This window comes from Anser brachyrhynchus (assembly GCF_964034855.1).
Source record: "Anser brachyrhynchus genome assembly, chromosome: 1".
NCBI classification, from domain to species: Eukaryota; Metazoa; Chordata; class Aves; order Anseriformes; family Anatidae; genus Anser; species Anser brachyrhynchus.
The window spans coordinates 210,861,405-210,881,386 of NC_137694.1; the positions used below are offsets into that span (position 1 = coordinate 210,861,405).

The window sequence follows — 19,982 nt, forward strand, 5'->3', positions numbered from 1 at the left end:
GACGCTGCGAGCTCTCCTTGCTTCTCCAAAACCCGACACCACAGGGTTTTTGGGGTGTCCCCCAGCCAACCTGCCCCTTCCCATCACTCCCATCCCCAGCCCTTCCTGCACACCCTGCAGCTCGACCCGCTGGCAGGACAGCTCGAGGCAGCGGGGATGCACCCAGTGCACAGCTACGGGGTGAGCCGATGGAGGAGAGGGCTCGTTACACACCCCACATTTTATGAACTTGCAGGGCCAATTATTCTATTAGCTGGAATTAGGGAGAAAACCCCTGTTAAATAGTTAATTCATCAAGACATGAACTGTCACAGTGACCGAAGGCATTTCTAGACTGGGGGAGTGTTTGAAAAAAGAAGATAAAATGGGGATAACAATCTAAGCACTTTGTTTCAAAGAGTTTTTTATTTATTTTTCTTTGTCTGAAAATTATATTTAAGGCTCCATTTGGCCCCTTTTTAGTGTAGAAGAAGAATAGTGAAATAAAAGAGAAACCATGTTGCATTGAAATTAAGTGTAGTGGATTTCCCTTTGGGCTAGAAAATTGCCTCTTCTGACTTTATTTGTCTCAAATGAATAATGAATTTGATCTCATGGAGTGTCCCTTTGTAAAAATTCACCATTCCTCCCCAAATTGTGTCCGTAACATCAGAGGGGGTTTGCCCAGCTCCACCACCACCACCAGAGAGCCATTTCTGGCAGGCGATTCCTCCCAGAATGGACACACAGCTGCGTGAGCTTCATCTTACCTTGATGTCTCTTATCTTGCTGTATCTTACCTTGATTTTTCTTATCTTGATTTATCTTACCTTGATTCACCTTACCTTGATTTATCTCACCTTGATTCATCTTACCTTCATTTCTCTTACCTTCATTTATATAACCTTGATTCATCTTATGTTGATTTGTCTTACCTTGATTCACCTTACGTTGATTTATCTTACCTTGATTCATCTTACTTGATTTCTCTTACCTTGATTCATCTTACGTTGATTTCTCTTACCTTGATTCATCTTACCTTCATTTATCTTACCTTCATTCATCTTACCTTGATTTACCTTACCTCGATTCATCTCACCTTCCTACCCCTTCTTACCACCATCACCAACAGGACTTTCCACCAATTCAGCTCACAAGCTGGTTCTCCCTGGACTTGCATGAACAGGACACGATGCGAACAAGAGAAAATGTGGAGGGAGGTTAGGGGGAAGGTAGAGGGCAGCCCCACCAGGTTAGGAGAGATGGACGTGGACTCCCGGATGGACTCCTCAGGAGGAACGTGGAAATCACGTCCCTCTCCAGGCCTTGCCCCTCTCCAAGTTACAAAGCTCCCAGGCTTCAGACATCCAGGACGCACCGTCACAGAGGAAATACATGATCCAGCCTGCAGGTGGACTAGCAGCTGGAGGGGAAGCCTAGAAAGAAGGTCTGCACGCTCTTTGGCATAAAATCTCATCGCAGACTTCACACAGCTCAAAGAGGGACCCAGATTCATGTCAAGAGGTCCCAGTTTCTTGGAAGAGACCCACACGTTTAATCTGGGTGCTTGACAGACTCTGAGCCCTTTGGATCTGTGGACTGAAGGGAAAGGCGCAGCCCCACGTGTTTTCTCTGCAGGTTATCCCCTGCTGGTCGTTACGTGGGAAGTCTGTACGAGGAGTCCCAGCACAGGCACGTGAGGAGCCACAAGGTCCATGGAAATGTTTTTTTCTCTATTCCTGGCATTGCTTCCAGCTGGAGAATGGGAAAGGGACAAAACAAACAAACAAAAACAGTTCAAGAGTTAAAAAAAACGAAACGGAGAGGAAGGGATGCTCATGGGCAATTCCTGAAAAAATTAAAAAAATGTGAAAGCTGACCTGGAAATGAGCCCTTGGAGGGCAGTCACGAGTCCAGGTGAAGAGGAGACACCAAAACTTCTGCATTTGACTCCAAGCCTTCGTTAGGTGGGACTAGGTAGAGCAGAACGTTGTCCAGGGCTTTCTCGCAATTGGGCAATGTACAAATTGCAGTTTCTCCACTATTTTGCATGTCCAGCATGTCTCTGGAAGCTGCACTCAAATATACAGCTGGGTGTTACCCTATCCATCAGATAGCTGTAAGGCTGGGAGCTCAGGCTTTGAGCGTTTCCCTTTAAAAAAAAGTGCAGCCCCTGTTTCGTGGCCCGAACTATTCAAAGCTCAGGAGCTGCCGTTCATTCCTTGTTGCTTCTTCTCTATGTTCGGGCAGCGAGTGAGCTTGAAATAAATCCCAGCTGGATGGGGCCGCGCCAGGACCGCGGAGGAGTGGAGAAGGGCGGCTCTGAGAGGCTTCGATTCAGGGCTCTTTTAACCACATCGTCCCCCTCAGACTCAAACCAGGAGGAATTACAGGGAGATACGAGCCTCGTCCTTGGTCCGACAGAGGCCAGAAGTGATGATGATTTTGCAGGACCGAATCCAAGCTGTGCATGGCTGGTAAACTTCCCCCAGAGGTAATCGGGAGCGAAACAACGGTCCCCATTCATCGCCTCCCCCTACCCCACCTCTCCCCTGCCTGCCCACCCACCTCTGCCCCATGCTGAACAAGAGACCTTGTGTGCAAAGCCCAAATTCACCTCCTCCGGGCTTCGAAACAGCCCGTCGAGCCACGGGTGAGATGTGAGAGAGGTTTCATTTGCTGTGTGTTGGCCGAGAGCGTGGACTGGGCTGCTCCTGGACAGCCCCGAAGGTGGAGATGCAAAAAGAGGCAATTTGTCCAAGCTGCTTGTCCAAGCAGTCACGGGGCTCTATGACCCACTGTACGGTGCTCAGCACCTTTGTGGGAGGGGATGCAGCACAAACCAGTAAAACCAGTACAGGACTCACAGCGCAGGACGTCCGGCTTCTCACTCTGCCCCAGACTTGCTACCCGTGCCTCGGTTTCCCCAGCTCTTAAGCCAGGAAAATCGGCCTTGCTCAGCTTTACAAAACGTTTGGAAATCAGCACAAGCAAATCTCCTGATGTGATGAGTCAGGATGTTCCTGGGGCCCTGCACGGCCAGGGCCACCTCCCACCGAACAGCTCCGGGGCTGTCCCTGCTCCAGGAGCTGTGTTTGCCTTTCTTCCTGCAGCAGCACAGCCCCACATTTCCAAATATCTGACTATTTTGTGAGTTTCTGGACCCAGTTCGGCAGATGGGCCACATTTTTCTTGCTAACGCTTGTGTGAGCAGTACAGGAGTCACAGCTACGTCTCCATCAGCGTGCTATGAATGAAAGAGAGAAAAGCCAGGGTATATTTGCCTGCAGTGGCCAAAGTGCTGTCAGTGCCCACAGCAGCTAATTGAGCTGCAGGAAGAGCCAAAAGGCACTTCCACCAGGTCCCATCAAGGCTCCTGGTGCCAGGGGAGCTGAGCACAACTCGGCCACGTGTGCACCAAAAACCTTGCAAGATTTGCTGCGTCCAGTGGCTTTCTGCAAAGGGAGAAGCAAAGAAGAAAGATCTGCAGGAGCTGGATGCATTTTCTGTGTGCTTTTAGTAAAGGTTTCAGGCTGCTGGGGTTAACTCTGAAATGGGAAGCAGAAAAAGGTTCGCTGGACGATCAACAACTCTCCTCTCTGCGAGTTATAAAAGAAGGAAAATGGAAATCTAGCGGTGGCTTTTGCTGCTAAAATTAGAAGTCTCCCTGACGCATGAATGTGGCTCTGCACCACCGGCAGCACAAAGCATGGAGCTCTGGCGGGATACAGACCTGACCCTGGAAAAGTCTTTAGCGGGTCGGTGCAGTCCCTGAACATCTGGAGCAAAATGCCAGCAGCCCCTGCTAAGGATTACGCTCGCAGACGGCGCTCTGCAAGAATGCAGCAGGGTTGCATCATGTGGGCTCCTTGACATTTCCAGAAATCCTGCCTGCCGCCACTTTTCTGCCAGGCTTTCACTCCAGATCCATACAGTAGCTGGAAAATGCTCATTGCAATTCTGTGCTGGCGCATTTTAAACGGTCGTATTTAGGTTAGATATAGTATGTGGGGTTTGGCGCATAAGGATGTATAAAAGTCAACCCTTTTTTATAAGGGTCCTGCATGCAGAAATTATATTCTGGGATATAGGAAACTTTGGACAGAGAGAAATGTATGGCTACATGTGTTGAACTTAATGTGTGAAGCTATGCATCTATCAGACACCATAAAACGATATTTAAAAAAAAAAAAAAACTATTAAAGTTGCAAAAAGCACTGAAAAGCTTGGCTCAAGCTCCCTGGCCAAATTTGGGCCCAACCCCACATTTACACGAAGGGACCTGGCTGGTGTGACATTTGATGTGGGTGCATGGTGCCCAAGCAAAGAGGCAACAGCTCAGACCTCAAGCAGCGGGTTTGGTCCCACCAGATCAGCACGAGGTGGTCACTGGGGATGGGGTCCCTGGGCAGGATGAAGCTCCTTCTCCTCTTCTATCTCTCTGGGCTGCTTTTCTGTTGTGTGGGTGAGAGTGGAAAAGACGAAGAGGCTGCCACGACCCTTCCTAAGCATCCCTTTGCTTACATATCCGCAGCACGTGGGCGATGAGCAATGTACGTGCCGTTTGCTCCTGCTGGACCTCTGCCCAGTGCAGGGGCTGCTGAGCACAGTGTGGCTTTCCTTGAATTCATCTCTTCTCTCCTCCCTTCCTGCCTTCCCCCACCGCTTTGAGCACCCCAAAATCCCCAATGCAGTGTAAAACACCAGTCCAGGGTGTCCTGCGTTCACCCCCATCCCATCACCAGCACCTAGCAAACCCCACTTCTAACGACCACGCCACTTCGAGGGACACCAGGAAGGTTGCTGGGGCCTGAGCCAGCCTGGTTTTGTCACGGTGACACACGCAGTTGTGCAAACTGTGCTCCTATGCGCGTGCACACGCGTGCACAGGCTGCGCCCGCCCCGCTGCCTGTCCCAGCGCTGTGCTGGAAGGAGAAGATTGGCTGGCGGAGGATTTCTCTCCAAGCAGGGTCAGCTTTAGGGGCGTTTCTGCTCCCTCAGCTGGCTCCGGAATAAATGGTTTCCTTTTACATCCCATTTCCTTCGAAGGGGCCCAAAACTGCGGCGCTGCAGGGGGGTGGAATGCGGGTCTGCGCCTCCTCTCAGCTCTCTGACAGCTTCAACCTGACTTAAAGGAGAGGCACCGAGCTCAAAGCTCCACGTTCCTTCTGGAAAACAGGCAGCCAGGATGAGACGAGGAGGAGCTGAAATGTTGCAGTGGATGGGAACGCAGCTTTTTACGAGACAGCAGAGATTCCACCCCCAGGAGCTGCCCTTGCTCCATGCCTGGCTCTGAGCAGACAGACCTCCCCAGTCCTGGACCTTCACATTTTGTAATAAAGGGTCAAAAACTGGAGGTGGCACATTCCCTGCCTCTAAGGAGGACAACGACCAGGTGCTGGAAATGGGGAAACTGAGGCCACGGCACCCCAAAGCACTGGGCTCACCCCGCTCCTGCAGCCTGCCCCTGAGGCGGCCCTGGGGTTTGTGGGGCTGACGTGGCTGAAAAATTAATTGTTTTCTTGCTCTTTTGGTTAACTTCTGGGCGGATCCAGATGGTCCCGTTCACTGCAAGGCAGAGGGAGGGATGAGGAGCACAAACACTCATCCAGCTAGCCTGGAAAGGAAAAGGGAATCCTCTTGGCCTTGTCACAACCCTAAATAAGATCTCCATCACCAGTGTAGAAAGAGCACAGGACCCGGTGGCCGTGGGGTGTTCCTAGGGAAGGCAAACTCCATCCCTGAGCTGCGGCTACCCACAAAGACCCCAATTTTTTGTTCTTTTCCCCATCGTGCAGGACAGGGGGGTGCGCCAGCCGACCTGCCGCTACCCACGTGGGACCTGCGCTGGGGCCGAACAGATGCCCTCCTTTCCACCCGAGAGCACCCGAGGAATTTCCCCCTGTCCTCAATGGGTTGGCAGGGGACCCTGTGGATTTTGACCTTTTCTCTGGAGTATTAAACAGGGATTACGAAGCGGGATCAAGGGACTCTCTCTTCTCTATGCCCTGCGGGAAAGCAGCAGCCGGGGCCCGTGTGCATCACGACATTCCTGCGATGCAGAATTTCCTCGAGGGCAATCGGTGTTGTTTTCTTCCTTGTTCTCCATCACATTTGCTGAAGGAGTGAAAGCTGACCGCTGCAAATGTGCACCCATGGCCAAAACTTGCAATTTTAGGGCACGTAAACCCACCCCAACACTTCCCAAGAGGCAGCACCCCCTCGCTGCGGGGCAGCCGCATCCCCCTGCTCCAGGCATGGCAGGGTTAGTGGGGATGAGTTTGGCTCGATGTTGCTACAAACCGGACGGGCCAGGGCACACATCCACGGGACGCTCAGCTTTCAGCTTCACTGCCGTCCTTTGTGTGCTGTCTGCTCGGACAAAGCCGGTCCCGTCCAGCCCCAGCCAAGCGGGGAGCCAGGCACGGCTGCGAGCCAGGGAGGGGGAAAAGGGCTGCGAGGCTGCAGCGGCCGTGGCTGCTGCCTGGCTTCATCCACAACATTTGCTCTGGCTTGGGAGAGATTTTGCTGGTGAAATTCAGAGACAGACAAGCTCCTCAGCAGTCCACGAGGACACGGAGCTGCTGGAGAGGGCCCGGAGGAGGCCGCGAGGACGCTCAGGGGCTGGAGCAGCTCTGCTGTGGGGCCAGGCTGAGAGAGCTGGGGGTGGTGGGCCTGGGGAAGAGAAGGCCCCGGGGAGAGCTGCCAGCGGCCTGCCAGGGCCTGCAGGGGGGGCAGGGAAGCTGGGGAGGGACTCTTTGTCAGGGCTGGGGGGACAGGACGAGGGGCACCGGCTGGAGCCTGGCAGGGGGGAGGCTTCGGGGAGGCGTTGGGAAGAAATTCTTCCCTCTGAGGGCGCTGAGGCCCTGGCCCAGGCTGCCCAGAGGAGCTGGGGGTGCCCCAGCCCTGGTAGGGGCCAGGCTGGGTGGGCTTTAGGGCCCCTTCCAACCCAAACCATTCTCTAATTCTATGATATTACAATGCTACAATTCAAGGTAGAGGCTGCCAAGAGGATCAATATTGCCTTCACCATCTCCTCTGTGATCTTTGCAGGTCCCATGGCTTTTAATGCTCCAAGGCCTAACCCCACTGCGTGTTGTGTATGTACAAAATGTCCTGCTCGGACAGTCCTGTAGTCCATCCAGCAACACTCCACCAGTGACACGGGAGAGAGAATTTATGACAAGCACCTGGTCCTTGCCCACCTGTGGTCCTTCCCCTGTGCCACCCTAGCACCCAGACCTGCTGGGCTGCAGATGCTCAGCGTAAATCCTTGTCTACCCCCAGCAGCATCCACTCCTGGAGCTGTTTTCCATAAACTTGTCCCCGTGGATGCAACTTTGTGAAAAAGGACTGCCTGGGATCTCTTTTAAATTGATCACTTGATTTCTTCTGCCTAGCTCCATGCTCTTAACTGTGGGATAAGGCAGGCAGTTTTACTCCCCTGCCCCATTACAGCTGAGAGTTACAAGGGACTCCTTCTCTGGTATCTTCTCTACAAATCACCTTCCTTGCTAGCCTTGCTAGACGGTGCTTGATCTTGAAAAGCAGAAATCCCACAGCAGCGCTGTCTCATGGCAGTTTAGGAGACGTTGGACTCTACTACGGGAAAACAACATCAGTCTCGTGGGTCACTGCAGCCTACAGGACAGGGTAACCGTGCAAAGCTGCTGGTGTTTATATTCAAAAAGTTCTGTCCAAAGAGCCTGGTAGAGGGCAGGGTTTGGTTTCACTTGCTGTCGTAGGACTAAAGCACTCCTGTAATATATAATCGAGTGAATTAGTAACACTGCTTTACAAAAGCCAGGCCAACCGACCACGGTGGCCATAAAACGTCTGGGCATGCGTAGTTTACCGCTTTGCTGGCTGCAGGACTCCCAGTACCGGGCAGATTTACCTCAGTAACTCCCCCAAACCCAGCTCAGATGCAGTAAATCCCTGCCTGGTTTGTCGGGCTGTGTAGGATCAGACCCATATCACGTGAATTATTATTATTTTTAATTAAAGTATCTCGTAGCTCAGTAGATCCGCACCCTCCTAAACCGAATGCTCTCCATCCCCAGGGACCGCAACCACGCTTGAAGCAGCTGGCGGTGAAAGAAGCAAAAGTTTCGCCCTGCAGAAAAAAAGCCGGCTGGCTGGAGGGGAGGAGCTGGGCTGCAGAAGTGGATGTGTCTTTTGGCAGCCGGGCCCTCTCATTACGGGAGCAGAGAAGACGGAAGAAGGCAACTCCCAGCATCGCTCCCCCCTTCCCGGTCCTCTCCCACCCCAGCGCCATCGGATCTCCTACGTGGCACTGTGGGGGCTGGGAGAGCCGAAAGCGTCCGACTGCGCTTGGAAATCACTCGATGGATAGAGAAATCTGCCCCCCGCCAAGCAGATCGGCCCGATTCCCAGCGCTTTTGCTCTGAAAAATATATTCCCCATCGCGATCGAGCTGGTTGCAGATATTTGGGTAGAATGCGCTCATTTTCTGCATGTTAACATCATAAAGCCCTGCAGATTTACTGTGGTTATCTTAGAGGAATGCAGCTGGGATGGTGCTAGCTGGGAGATAAATTAGTAGGGCAATAGGGGAAAATACATTAAAAAATCAAGCAAAAATTGAAACATCTCGGTGCTGGGCTGCCTGTCCTCAGACACAAGAACTATTTTTAATCAACTCCAAATTCCCCTTATCGGGGCAAGTCCATTTAAAAGGACTGAAGTACAGAGCCCTGTCCTTCTGTTGAAATAGTTTGGTGCTGGGAGGCATTGAAAGAGACGAAAAAATTTAGAATTTCACTGGGAAGAATTAAAAAAATATATAAAATCTCATGAAAAGTTTTAGAATGTATTTTAAATCTCACTTGGAAGAATTAAAAAATAAAAAAATCTCACCTGGGAAGTAATTATTAGAAGGGCTTGGAGGTGGAGCAATTCAAAGCTTGGCAGGGAAAGCTGGCTGACACTGGAGGTTTAAAGGAGCTCTTCTCATTTCTCAGCTGGCGTGCGCTGCTGGTACAGACCAGCACCACTTCACCTGGGCACTGACTGTTTGCAAGCAGGAAATTCATTTTTTTGCTCCATAGCAACACAGTAATAAAGCAAAGATTGTGCTGTAAAAACCCCAGGGCTGCATTTTGATCACTTCTGTAGACACAAAGCCCCACTGGAGGCAATAAAACTGCTCCAAATGTACACTAGCACGTAAGGACATGATGCTCAAGGTACCGTAGCCCTCTTTCCCCCACTGGATCCCTCTGAGCATCACCACTTGCTCAGAGATCACTGGCATGATCTCTGCTAATTAGGACCGTTTCGGCATCCTACCATTAAGGACCTCAGCCTCAGGTACCTGCTTGGATGCAAAATGCCCAGGGAAGGCATCAGCTGGAAATACATTTTGCTCAGGCATTTCTTTCTCCAACACGCCACTGAAATAGAAATAAAAGCCTCACGTAACGCCAGGAGCCTTCGGGCTGCTGAAATGACTTCCTGCTTGGCACCCAAAAGGTCGCCCAACGAGTGAACCCCTTGGCACGCTTCCCCTATAACAGTTTTTGTGCAAATATCACCGTGCGGTTGAGTTTGGCCACGCTAAATGCTGCTGGGAGTGGATGAATGGGACAATCTTCCTCCCAGCCAGAAGCAAACACCCAGTGACCAGAACAAACCTGCCGTTATCTGCTACTGCTGTTATCAAGGTCTCGCTGCTGCAAGGCACGTTGTGAGCTCAGACACTGCAGAAACTCACTTTTTGTTTCATTATTAGAGCTCCGAGAGCTGGTGTATTGCTGCTGGTGGGAACATTTGTATAGGGAAGGCTCAAAGACCTCACCTCGCTTGAGGTGGGGAGTAAATAGCCACAAGGCATCATCCGAATGGTTTAGACAGCACTCAAATATCACTAGAATTGGGGGGGGGGTGATAGTGTGTGGTGGGGTGGCAAGTGGAAAGATGGGCTGATCTTGGTGCTTGCAGGACAACAACCAGGGGTGAGGGCAGAATATCCAGGCTAGACATGGGGCTATTTTCTACCCCAGCATCAAGAGGTAGCGACGTGCTGAGACCCCTGCCTTCTGAGGGAAACCTGCAGAGCCAAAACCAGCGTTAAGTGGGGGGCAAAACGAAATTAGCAGCGATTAGAAGTCAGGGAAGAAGCTAACCAACACGATACAGCATCCTTCTAATGTGGTCACCATTAAAGAGCACGGTGCTTAATTACTGGGTGGTACCTGGAAAATGTCCCTAAGGGGCTGCCAGATTGCCATAAAAAACATCCCAAGCCGGTTTAAAATGTGACGGGGGTGAAGCCGACTGGAGGTCACTACCTGTGAGTCAGCACAGAAACTTCTCTACGGCACAGTCTTTGCTGCAGGCGCTCTCAGCCAGGCACACAGGCATCGGGAATATTTAACTCCTTCGAAGTTACTTTGGGGCTGCAAATATCTGCTGCCCTAACAGAGACTGAAGATGAGCCCTTTCCAAACTGCGGAAACTTGATGGACGTGAGGACTTTGCCACTACAAGGAACGCCAACCCGCTAACCTCACACCTATGGGTTGGGAAGTACAGAGGATGCAATGGGTAGAAGAGGCTCAGCACCGAGAGGGGGAAAGGGAGAGGGGGGAAAAGGAGAAGAGGGTGTTATGCAGGAGGGGAGAGGGCTGGCAAAGCAGTGCTGTGGGATATGGTAATAGAAGGAAGCCTTTTGGGGACTTTTGGGGACACCTCGGATGGCGAGCCGTGGCTCTAAACTGATGCAGACGTTAAACCTTTGCTGCCTGTGGGCACGGCTGGTGCACGGGGCAGGGCGCTTTGCAACACCGCCGATTACAGAAAGGATGAAACCCTAAAAAAGAAAAAAAAAAAAAAAAAAAAGCAATGACACCCTACAAAAAAAAAAATCCATCAACCCCACTCCTCCTGCACCACCGACCACCCCGCCACAAGAGGTGCCCGGGGGGCCACGGGGGTGTTGCAAAGAAGCCCTTCCAGAGCCTCGCACTAACACAAGAGCCCACTTAGGGCATGAGCAAGCCCAGAGCCCCCCATGTACCCCCCAGCACCAGGCGAGGCCCAGCTGGAGGCCAGCAGAGGCAGGAGAAGGAGGCCCCCCGCGCATCCCCGCAGCCTCCCCAAGACCCCCCCTTTGCAGCAGCAGGGCTGGCCGCTCTCTGCCATTGGCGGGAGGCCGGGAGAGCTTTTTTCGGATCCTCCCCTTCCTCTCCCTCCCCAGGCGTTTTCTTTCCTTTTTTTTTTTTTTTTTTTTGAGAGGTTTTTCCCAACTTTCCAGAAGTTTCTCCCCGGCCCCTTATATACCCCCTCCGCCCGCCCGGGAGGTGCACAAGGGGAGCAGAGCAAAGGCAGCAGCCCCATTCCGCAGGTAAAGGGGGGGGGGGTGGCCCTTGGGACCCCCACCGCCAAGGGGGGGACGGATGTGCCAAGCTGAGATTGCAGGCCGTTAGTTTGGGGTGTTGCATGCTCCCCAAAATACGCATGGGATTTTTTGGGGGGGGAGGTGGAAAGGGGGAAAATTGGGGGGGGGTGTTGCATGGAGTTGGGTTTTGGGGGTGGGGGGGGTATGGGTAGGGCACCCCAAAAGCCAGCTCTGTTTTGCCACAAAGGAAGGGCGTTAAAAGGTTTGCTAGGGGCGATGGCGGAGCAGCTGCACCCCGGAGAAACTTTGCGGGGGTGGAAGAAGGGAAAAAGGGAAGCGCCGACTTGGTTTGAGCGGTGCCGGGCTGCAGAAAGCCGCGAGCTCCTGCTCCTGCCCAGCCTGGGAGCCTTGGGGACCCTGGGCACCAGCCCAGCGCAGGAGGGCGAGCGCTCAGCAGACGAGCCCGACGATCCCCATCCCTCTGCCTGCCTTCTCAAAGCGTCACCTCCTTCTGCCAACACACGGAGATGGCTTTTGCTTGAAGTCCTGCGGTGACAGCGCCGTCCCGGAGGGGCTGCGAGCGGTGGCACCCCCAAATCTTGCCCGGAGAGCGGGTCCCCGCGAGGTCTGCGGGATGCCACGCTGGCACGGGGCGTCCCCTCGCAGGGCTGGGCCGTTCAGCCCCCGAGAGGATGCTATCGGCTGCACATTCCTCCGGTGGCATCCGGACCTATTTTCACCCTGGGTTACGAATTCGGCGGTAATTCCACCCTTCATCCAAGGATGGGCAATATTTTTCTGTCTCGCCGCCGCAGGCTGAGGCACTACTCATCACAGCCCGGCTGCCAGGTCAAAATTTTTCGCCGGTCTCTGAAGTCATGGAGCTTTTTTAGGCTGAGGATGTAAGCGGCGCGGGCCGTGGGTTGCTCGCGAGAGAACTGCTCCGTGTATCTGTTTTCTTTCAGAGGGAAAAAGGCAAACGCTGACCTCCCTATGAAACAGTTTCAAGGCATTTTTAGAAATAAAAGGGAAGAAAAAAAAAAAAAAGAGATAAAAGAAAACCCCTCAGCTTTTAAATGCTTGGTGCACCTAACACTATTTTCACCTTAAAGTGCATCAGGGGCAGGTTTGAGCCCTCTGCACACATTTTTTCTTCTGATTTTAGCCAGAACGGCGCTTCCCTTCAACGGAAGGCTTGCTCCCAAAAGGGCTTTAGGATATAAATTGCCTCCCCGTCTGGAGCTACGTAATTCCCACTCTGGCAATAGGTCCCCGGTGGAACTGCGCACTCGCTTTGCTCCGGGCTGTGTGCGTGCTTCCTTCCATATGTAATCCCGGCGGGCCCTTCGCTTCCTGCGCCGCTCGCTTTAACCCGTTGCAGTTCTCCTCTCCGCGGGCCCCGAGCAGGGTGGGAGGACAGGACCAAGGCCCCGGTAGCCTTGGGGAAGAGGCAGCCTGCGGGAAAAGCTCACTTTGGGTTGCAAATATATGTTTTCAGCAGAGAGGGAGCCCAAGCAACCCACTTGGAGTAAACGTTCACACTTTAGTTTCAACTTTCAACGAGCTAGCTTTCAGGCACAGCATTTAGGACTGGTCAGTTTTTAGACTTCATCTAAAAACCCTACAGTAGCTCAGAGGCCTCACCGGGCCTGGGTGCGCTTGCCTTGTGATGAGATGCTTCACTAACGCGTGTATGTTAGAGGAAGGGGGAAAGGAGGGGATTTGCCACCTCCCTTTGTCCCCCTTCTTCTCTGATAGAGCTGAACAGGCAAAATCGAGTCAGCCGGAGCTGCCCGGCCAGCCTTGGAGCTCCTCAGAGGGCCCCTCTGATTTGGAAGCTCCCGTGCTCCGCCTAGTGCCTAGAATGCTGAGCGCTGGGTGCTGAGCTGGGGTCCCCAGGGGGGACGATCCTGCCACATGCTGCCCCCGATAGCCCCAGGATGAACCGGCTACGTGGCCCTTGGGCAGCAGAAACATCCCACTTTCACCTTTTCCTGACCGGTGCAGAGGTTCAACTTGCCACTCTGTGGACGGAAATACCCGTCGCTCCCATTCCCTGGCCCTTCCTTAAGTCATTTACTGTACACGAACATAAAGTAATACAGCAAAATTTGTTTAAAAAGGAAACTTTCATTCAAAAATGCTCAGGCCCTGCGTTTCAGAGTGCAGCCTGGACTCTGTTGCTCGGGGAAAGGCCCAATATGGACTTGGGATCATTGCAACCCAAGCAAAGCATTGATGTGGGTGCTCTGGCAGTCCCAGGAAACCAGGAGTGGCTTTCACTGAGGAGCCCCTGGGGTCTCTGAACACCCCAGGAAGGGTTTGGGACATCCTAACGGGGAACTCTTCTTGCCCAGCAGGTCCCCAGGGGTGTTGGGTGCTGCCAAAACCATGTGGATTATTGTGGTGCTCGCCCTCTGCGGCCTTGCTGCGGCCGTGCCCTCGGAGGACAGGAAGCTGAGCGACAAGGCCACGACGCTGGCTGACCGCAGCACCACGCTGGCCTTCAACCTCTACCACGCCATGGCGAAGGACAAGGACATGGAGAACATCCTGCTGTCCCCCGTGGTCGTGGCCTCTTCCCTCGGCCTCGTGTCCCTCGGGGGCAAGGCCGCCACCGCCTCCCAGGCCAAGGCGGTGCTCAGCGCCGACAAGCTGAACGACGACTACGTGCACAGCGGGCTGTCGGAGCTCCTGAACGAGGTCAGCAACAGCACGGCCCGCAACGTCACCTGGAAGATCGGCAACCGCTTGTACGGCCCTGCCTCCATCAACTTCGCCGACGACTTCGTGAAGAACAGCAAGAAGCATTACAACTACGAGCACTCCAAGATCAACTTCCGAGACAAGAGGAGCGCCCTGAAATCCATTAACGAGTGGGCGGCCCAGACCACGGATGGGAAACTGCCGGAGGTCACAAAAGACGTCGAGAAAACCGATGGAGCCCTCATTGTCAATGCCATGTTCTTCAAGCGTAAGTTCTGCCTTCAATTATTGATGCAAGCGACCCAAAACCCAGCTTGAGTCCATCTAAAGCAGCCTAAGTGGGAAGATAAATAAATCCTGGGTCCACGGGAGGCATACTGTTTTTCAGAGCATGTAGTTAGGAACCAGGCATGAAATTACCGCCTTTTTCTCACATGCTGAATTTCTCTCTCCTGTAGCTCACTGGGATGAAAAGTTCCACCATAAGATGGTAGACAACCGCGGCTTCATGGTGTCCCGGTCCTACACCGTGGGTGTTCCTATGATGCATCGCACAGGTGAGTTACAAACCTCCTGCCCCTTGCCAAGACCTAGAATTATAGAATCATGGGATATCCCGAGTCGGAAGGGACCCACAAGGGTCATCGAGTCCAACTCCTAACCTGCTGGAGTTATGCTCACTGCTGCTCAGTTTTCTACCAACTGCTTCCAAGATCATTTTGCTCCATGGCAGTGAGTGAGAGAGAACAAAACAGGGTGTGCTTGCTCTCTGTTGATTCAATCTCTGTGAGCAGAGAGAATCCAAGTTTGCTGCTGGGTGCTTAGCTGTTAGGAATAAATGCTAGCTTATCACATGAATGGCATCCACGATTTTGAGCTGTTGCCAGCTCCAGTAATTCCCAAAATAGCACTGATTTTCTTCCCTTGCTTGCCAGGGCAAGTCCAGGGTGAACTGGCAAAAAAGTCGGGGGTAGCTCTGCCTGTGCTCTCCATCTCACCATTTCCTACCTCTGATTCCAACTTCAAGGTCTCTACAACTACTATGATGATGAGACAGAGAAGCTGCAGGTGGTAGAGATGCCACTTGCTCACAAACTCTCCAGCATGATCTTTATCATGCCAAACCACGTGGAGCCTCTGGAGAGGGTCGAGAAACTGCTGAACAGGGAACAGCTGAAGACCTGGGCTGGCAAGATGAAGAAGAGATCTGTGGCCATCTCGCTGCCTAAAGTCGTCCTGGAAGTCAGCCATGACCTTCAGGTAAAGGAGGTCCTTGAAGAAGGCAGTTAAGCCTTGCAGTTCTTTGGGGTGGGAGAGAAAACAGTGGGATAACGGGCTACCTGTGCTAGGCAGCTTTATTCCCATCGGCTAGTCTGACTCCGGGAGGGTTGCTGACCTCTTTTCTCCTCCTAGAAACACTTGGCTGACCTGGGCCTGACAGAAGCCATTGACAAAACCAAGGCTGACCTGTCAAAGATCTCGGGCAAGAAAGATCTTTACCTGTCCAACGTCTTCCACGCCGCTGCTCTCGAATGGGACACGGAAGGGAACCCCTACGATGCTGATATCTACGGCCGGGAGGAGATGAGGAACCCCAAGCTCTTCTATGCTGACCACCCCTTCGTCTTCCTGATCAAGGACAGCAAAACCAACTCCATTCTTTTCATCGGCAGGCTCGTGAGGCCCAAAGGAGACAAGATGCGCGATGAGTTGTAGTTTTGTTTTATTTTTTTTTTCCAGAGCTTGTTTTGGTTTGTGTTTTTTAGTGGGGGATTTCAAAAAAGGGGAAACACTATTTTGTATCCTTCTCGAACTATGGGTGCTATTCAGACCAGGGTGCATTGTGATGAGAAACCAGCATACACTTTACCTCACCCCCAAATACTCCTATTGCACAAACCCACCTCCAGAGGAACAGGGGAGCCTGGCACAAGAGGGTCACCAGGAATGGATGGGAACTGGCACGTGCTGTCTGGGCACCTCAGCTGAGATGCTCAGGCTGATGCCTCGCGCCTCCCTGCGCTAAAATTAAGCCTCCTGCTACTACCACCAGCCCTGCAAAGGCACCGGCCCTCCACCCTTCCATCTCAAACGCTTGTGCACATTTAGCTCTGCTTTTTTTTTTCCCCCCCACTTTGGTGCTGTGAAACGCTATGCCGTGGCTGCTCTGATCCCTCTGCAGTTGTCTCTTGCTTGTGATGGAAGGCAGACGCATGCTTGTCTCTTTCTTTCCTAAGTGGTACAAAACGGAGCAAAACAAGGGCTGATGCTGGGGTTCAGCCCCAGGCATACCAGCGGGAGCAGAACAGGACAGTGCCAGCAGGTAAGAGCCCAGGTTGCACGGAGCTGTGCCTTTCTGTCCTGCCTAACCCCTGCTCTGGATGATGGGTAGATGCTTCAGCAAGGCACCGGCTCCTTAGCTAGAACACCGCAAAGCCAGGCACAGCTTTGGTCTACGCTGCAGAGAAGCCAAAGAGAAGAGGAGCCTCTAAAACAAGGTCCCACTTGAGGGAAACGCTCCTTCAAACGCTCCTGCGAGGAATTCCTATAAATGGCTGTGCTCCACGTTTCCAGGAATCACGGAGGGGGCTCTGGGGCCAACATCCGTAAATAAACATCCTGTACCGGGCCAACGGAGGAACTTCTTCTCGCTGCTTCTGCATCAGCTCATAGGGATGTCAAAGTTTACACTGTGAAGGTTCCCCCACTTACAGCCAGGGCTGGAACCCATCAGCTCCCGGGGCAGGCTGAGGCCCTCCTGCTGGCCTCTCGCAGGGAGGCGCATCAGGTCTCAACCCCACTTTCTTGTATAATTTAGCTTTCGAGCTGCCATTACCCGGCTTCCTACTGACCCCTTCTCTGAAGCTCCTTCCTCCTCCGTGATGCTTTAGCTCCCTGTCGGCTGACCTGGACAAGGGCATACTGAAAAACAAATGTATTTATGGTTATATACGTATTTATGTCTGATGATTAGCAAGTTTCATAGCCTGCTCCAGCCTCCACTTGGAGGCTTTTCCTACCTTCCTCTCATTAAGGGACGTTGTCAGGTTAATACTATTTAAAGAAGTAACCAATGCAACCCCACAAGCATCGAAGCACGGGTCAGGTAAGCCTTGCTATGCACTGAGACAGAGCAAGTCACGACAAATTACTGAACTGAGAGAGAAATCTGAGTGTCATAAATTAGCGGCAGTTATTTGGAACCAGCAAGGACAGCGTGAATGCGTTGCTTTCACTTTCCTTCTGATGCATTCGCTGTCAGGCTGCTTTACACAAGCCCAATACTGCATTTTTTTTCAGACCATATATAGGACTGTCTCCACTTATTTATTAAGTAAAAATTAAGGAGTTAGCTCTCAAACGGCCCAAAACACAGCAACTTGCGCCCCCAGGTTTAACCTGACCGTGTCTCCTCCAGCTTTGCAAGGACACACGATTGCAGAACAGCAGGTCTGCCCTAATCCCCATCCAAGCCGGCTGGAAAGGGAGGTCTTGCCCCGTTTTCTTCCTAGCTCATGCTCCCAGGCGCTTTCCTGACTGTGTCGGGGGGAGGAGGGAACCCACAGGGACGTACCCAAACGCACGGGAAGCCTAAAACCCAGCGTGTATGCTAGACACTACGCGGTGAATCAGCGCACTGAAACCCACATGCTGTAGCACATTCTGGAGGTCGGGGTGAGGGTGGGGGGGGAGAGACGGGGAGGGCAAGGCGAGAACACACTGTGGGATATTGTGAATAATTCGCGTCGTGTGGATGCAGCTGTCCAATGGCTTTCATCGTCTCTTCTTGTATCCACATGATGACAGTTGTATAATTTTGCAATAAAACTTTTTCAATGAAACCTCTGGGCAACCAGGCTGAGCCGCAGGGCTTGGGTGGAGACAAAATACTCTTTTTAGAAGAGCTTACGGCAGCTCCTTGCCGCTGATGGGGTATTTATAGACCAAAGTTACAAACATGTATGGGTCAATTCCCATGATCTATGTCATGGGAAAGGAGCACTACTGGCTGGTTTGCAAAACCGCCAAGTGTCCAGCACCTTTGGTGCTTCACGAACAGGAGGACTTACTGCTGTGACATTGAACCAAGCAGCAAATGGCTCTTAAAAATATATATATATATATAGGAATAAAAGTGGTATGTTAGGCACAAGGACCACCCTTCCTGAACCTACAGCCCAAAATTTGGCTGGCTGGGACCCAGCTGAAGGAAACAGAGGATTAAAAAAAAAAAAAAAAAGGATAAAGAAAAGCAAGAACCTGCAGCATTGTTCAGGACGCACAGCTAGGTGTTGGAAAAGCCAGCAAGGTCAGAGCCTGCTGGCCTGTGCCTGTTCACCTGCTGTATTCGAGCGTGCCACCGCCTGCCAAAAGCGAAACAAAAGCCGCGTCCATCTCCTGCGTTCCCCGCGCCAAAGCAGCGCGCCTGGGACAAGCAGGTGCATGCATCCACGTGGGGCTCCCCACGGAGTGAAAAAGCACCAGGTCCTTGTTGGCTCACAGCCTCTCACTGCAGAAAATCGCAGCATCCATCCCCAGCCTTACTAATTCTATGATAGAAAGGGATTCCGTTCCCTCACAAAAGTCTTGAGCATTATAGGACAACCCCTGTTGGCTTTCTCAGGTCCTCACAGCCCACTTGATGTAGCAGGGACAGAGAACACCACACCTGAACGCACTACTTATAGCAACATCTATAAATTTAGATATTAAAGCTTGCAACTGTGCATCGCCCTTCTGTTGCTTCAGGTCTTGCAGCTTTCAGAGAATCCCAGAATGTTTTGAAGCTGGCAGGGAACCCTGGAGGTCATCTGGTGCTCGCATCCTGCTCCAGCAGGGCCACCCCGAGCAGGGGGCCCAGCCCCACGTCCCGGCGGCTGCTGGAGATCCCCAAGGAGGAGCCCCCAGCCCCTCTCTGGGCAGCCTGTGCCAGGGCTCCGGCACCCGCCCAGCGCTGAGCAGAGGGGAAGGATCACCTCTTTCACACACTCCTGCTCCTACGAAGTGACAAAGCTGGTCTGTTTTTTTTCTTTTTCTTCTTTTCCAAACTCCAATTTCAAATTTGAATGAAGAAAATCACACATACTGATGGCTTTTGATATCATTCTAACACGCAACATGCTAGAACTTCTGGTTTTTAAAGCTTTCCACCGGAAGATGTGCACAGAAACCTGAAAATCAGACTCATTCCGTGACGCCCTGAGAAGACACGTCTGTTTCTGACAGACCTAAGCAGCATCCCAGCCAGCTCCCTGCCAGACCAGCTTTCCAGAAGCCCTGCCAGAGCCAGGAACGGGAAGGCTGAGGCTCACACATCCACTGCCAGACCAGCTGCTGACGCTGTCAGTTTGAAATTCCTGTTCAGAGGCTGCCTACATAGTTCTTGCAGAGCAGCCTCCAGAAAACGGAAAATTGGATGTAAAAGCTACTCCCAAGGAAAAAAAAAAAAAAAGTAGCCTTGTAACCTCATTATCAGCTTCAGGATCTACCTACGCAACCCTACAGCTCCTCGCTAAAGCCAGTTCGTAACACAGCAACAAATTAATACACTGTCTGTTCAGGTCTCAAAAGAAAACAAGATTTTCTCAACCCTTTAAATGTATTTGCATCTAAATACTTAGGACAGAAGGTTTGAGATCTACATACACACATACGTGTACTTTTTTTCTCCAAGTAATGTGTGAATGTCTGCCCAGGAGGTCCTCTCACCCCGTATCGCCACCAAGTGACGTTACCTCTCCCTAACAGGAGCTGTAACAGTCTTCTCTGTAGTCCTGAAAGCCCCACAGTGAAGGAAGGTCTTACAGAGACAAGAAAAATGGAAGTACAGAGGTGAAAAAAGCATTTAGTAAAAAATACAGAAATACTTCAGCTGAAGCCTGAAAGATCACAACGGCTTTGGGCATCGCTAAAAAAGCTCCCCCTTCTGGAAACC

General features: G+C 52.1%; 1 protein-coding gene across 2 annotated transcripts; it reads left to right on the top strand.

Moving 5' to 3' along the window:
• Nucleotides 1-11,194: 11,194 nt before the first annotated feature.
• Nucleotides 11,195-17,889, top strand: SERPINH1 (serpin family H member 1). Of its 2 annotated transcripts, none has more exons than XM_080559621.1 (5): nt 11,195-11,347; nt 13,699-14,315; nt 14,506-14,604; nt 15,075-15,307; nt 15,461-17,889. In XM_080559621.1, exons 2-5 carry the CDS (start codon nt 13,733-13,735, stop codon nt 15,761-15,763), a joined length of 1,218 nt encoding a protein of 405 aa, XP_080415747.1. In that variant the 5' UTR covers nt 11,195-11,347; nt 13,699-13,732; the 3' UTR covers nt 15,764-17,889. The 2 variants fall into 2 exon arrangements, with proteins under 2 accessions (XP_080415747.1, XP_080415746.1); XM_080559620.1 differs by having other exon boundaries at nt 13,702-14,315.
• The last annotated feature ends 2,093 nt before the right edge of the window (nt 17,890-19,982 follow it).

Bases quoted from the DNA above. Each gene is read 5' to 3' on its own strand.
- SERPINH1 (XM_080559621.1), top strand. From the start codon at position 13,733: ATGTGGATTATTGTGGTGCTCGCCCTCTGCGGCCTTGCTGCGGCCGTG. The intron at 14,605-15,074 runs GTGAGTTACAAA...TCCAACTTCAAG, and splicing joins TCCTATGATGCATCGCACAG to GTCTCTACAACTACTATGAT. The intron at 15,308-15,460 runs GTAAAGGAGGTC...TTCTCCTCCTAG, and splicing joins AAGTCAGCCATGACCTTCAG to AAACACTTGGCTGACCTGGG.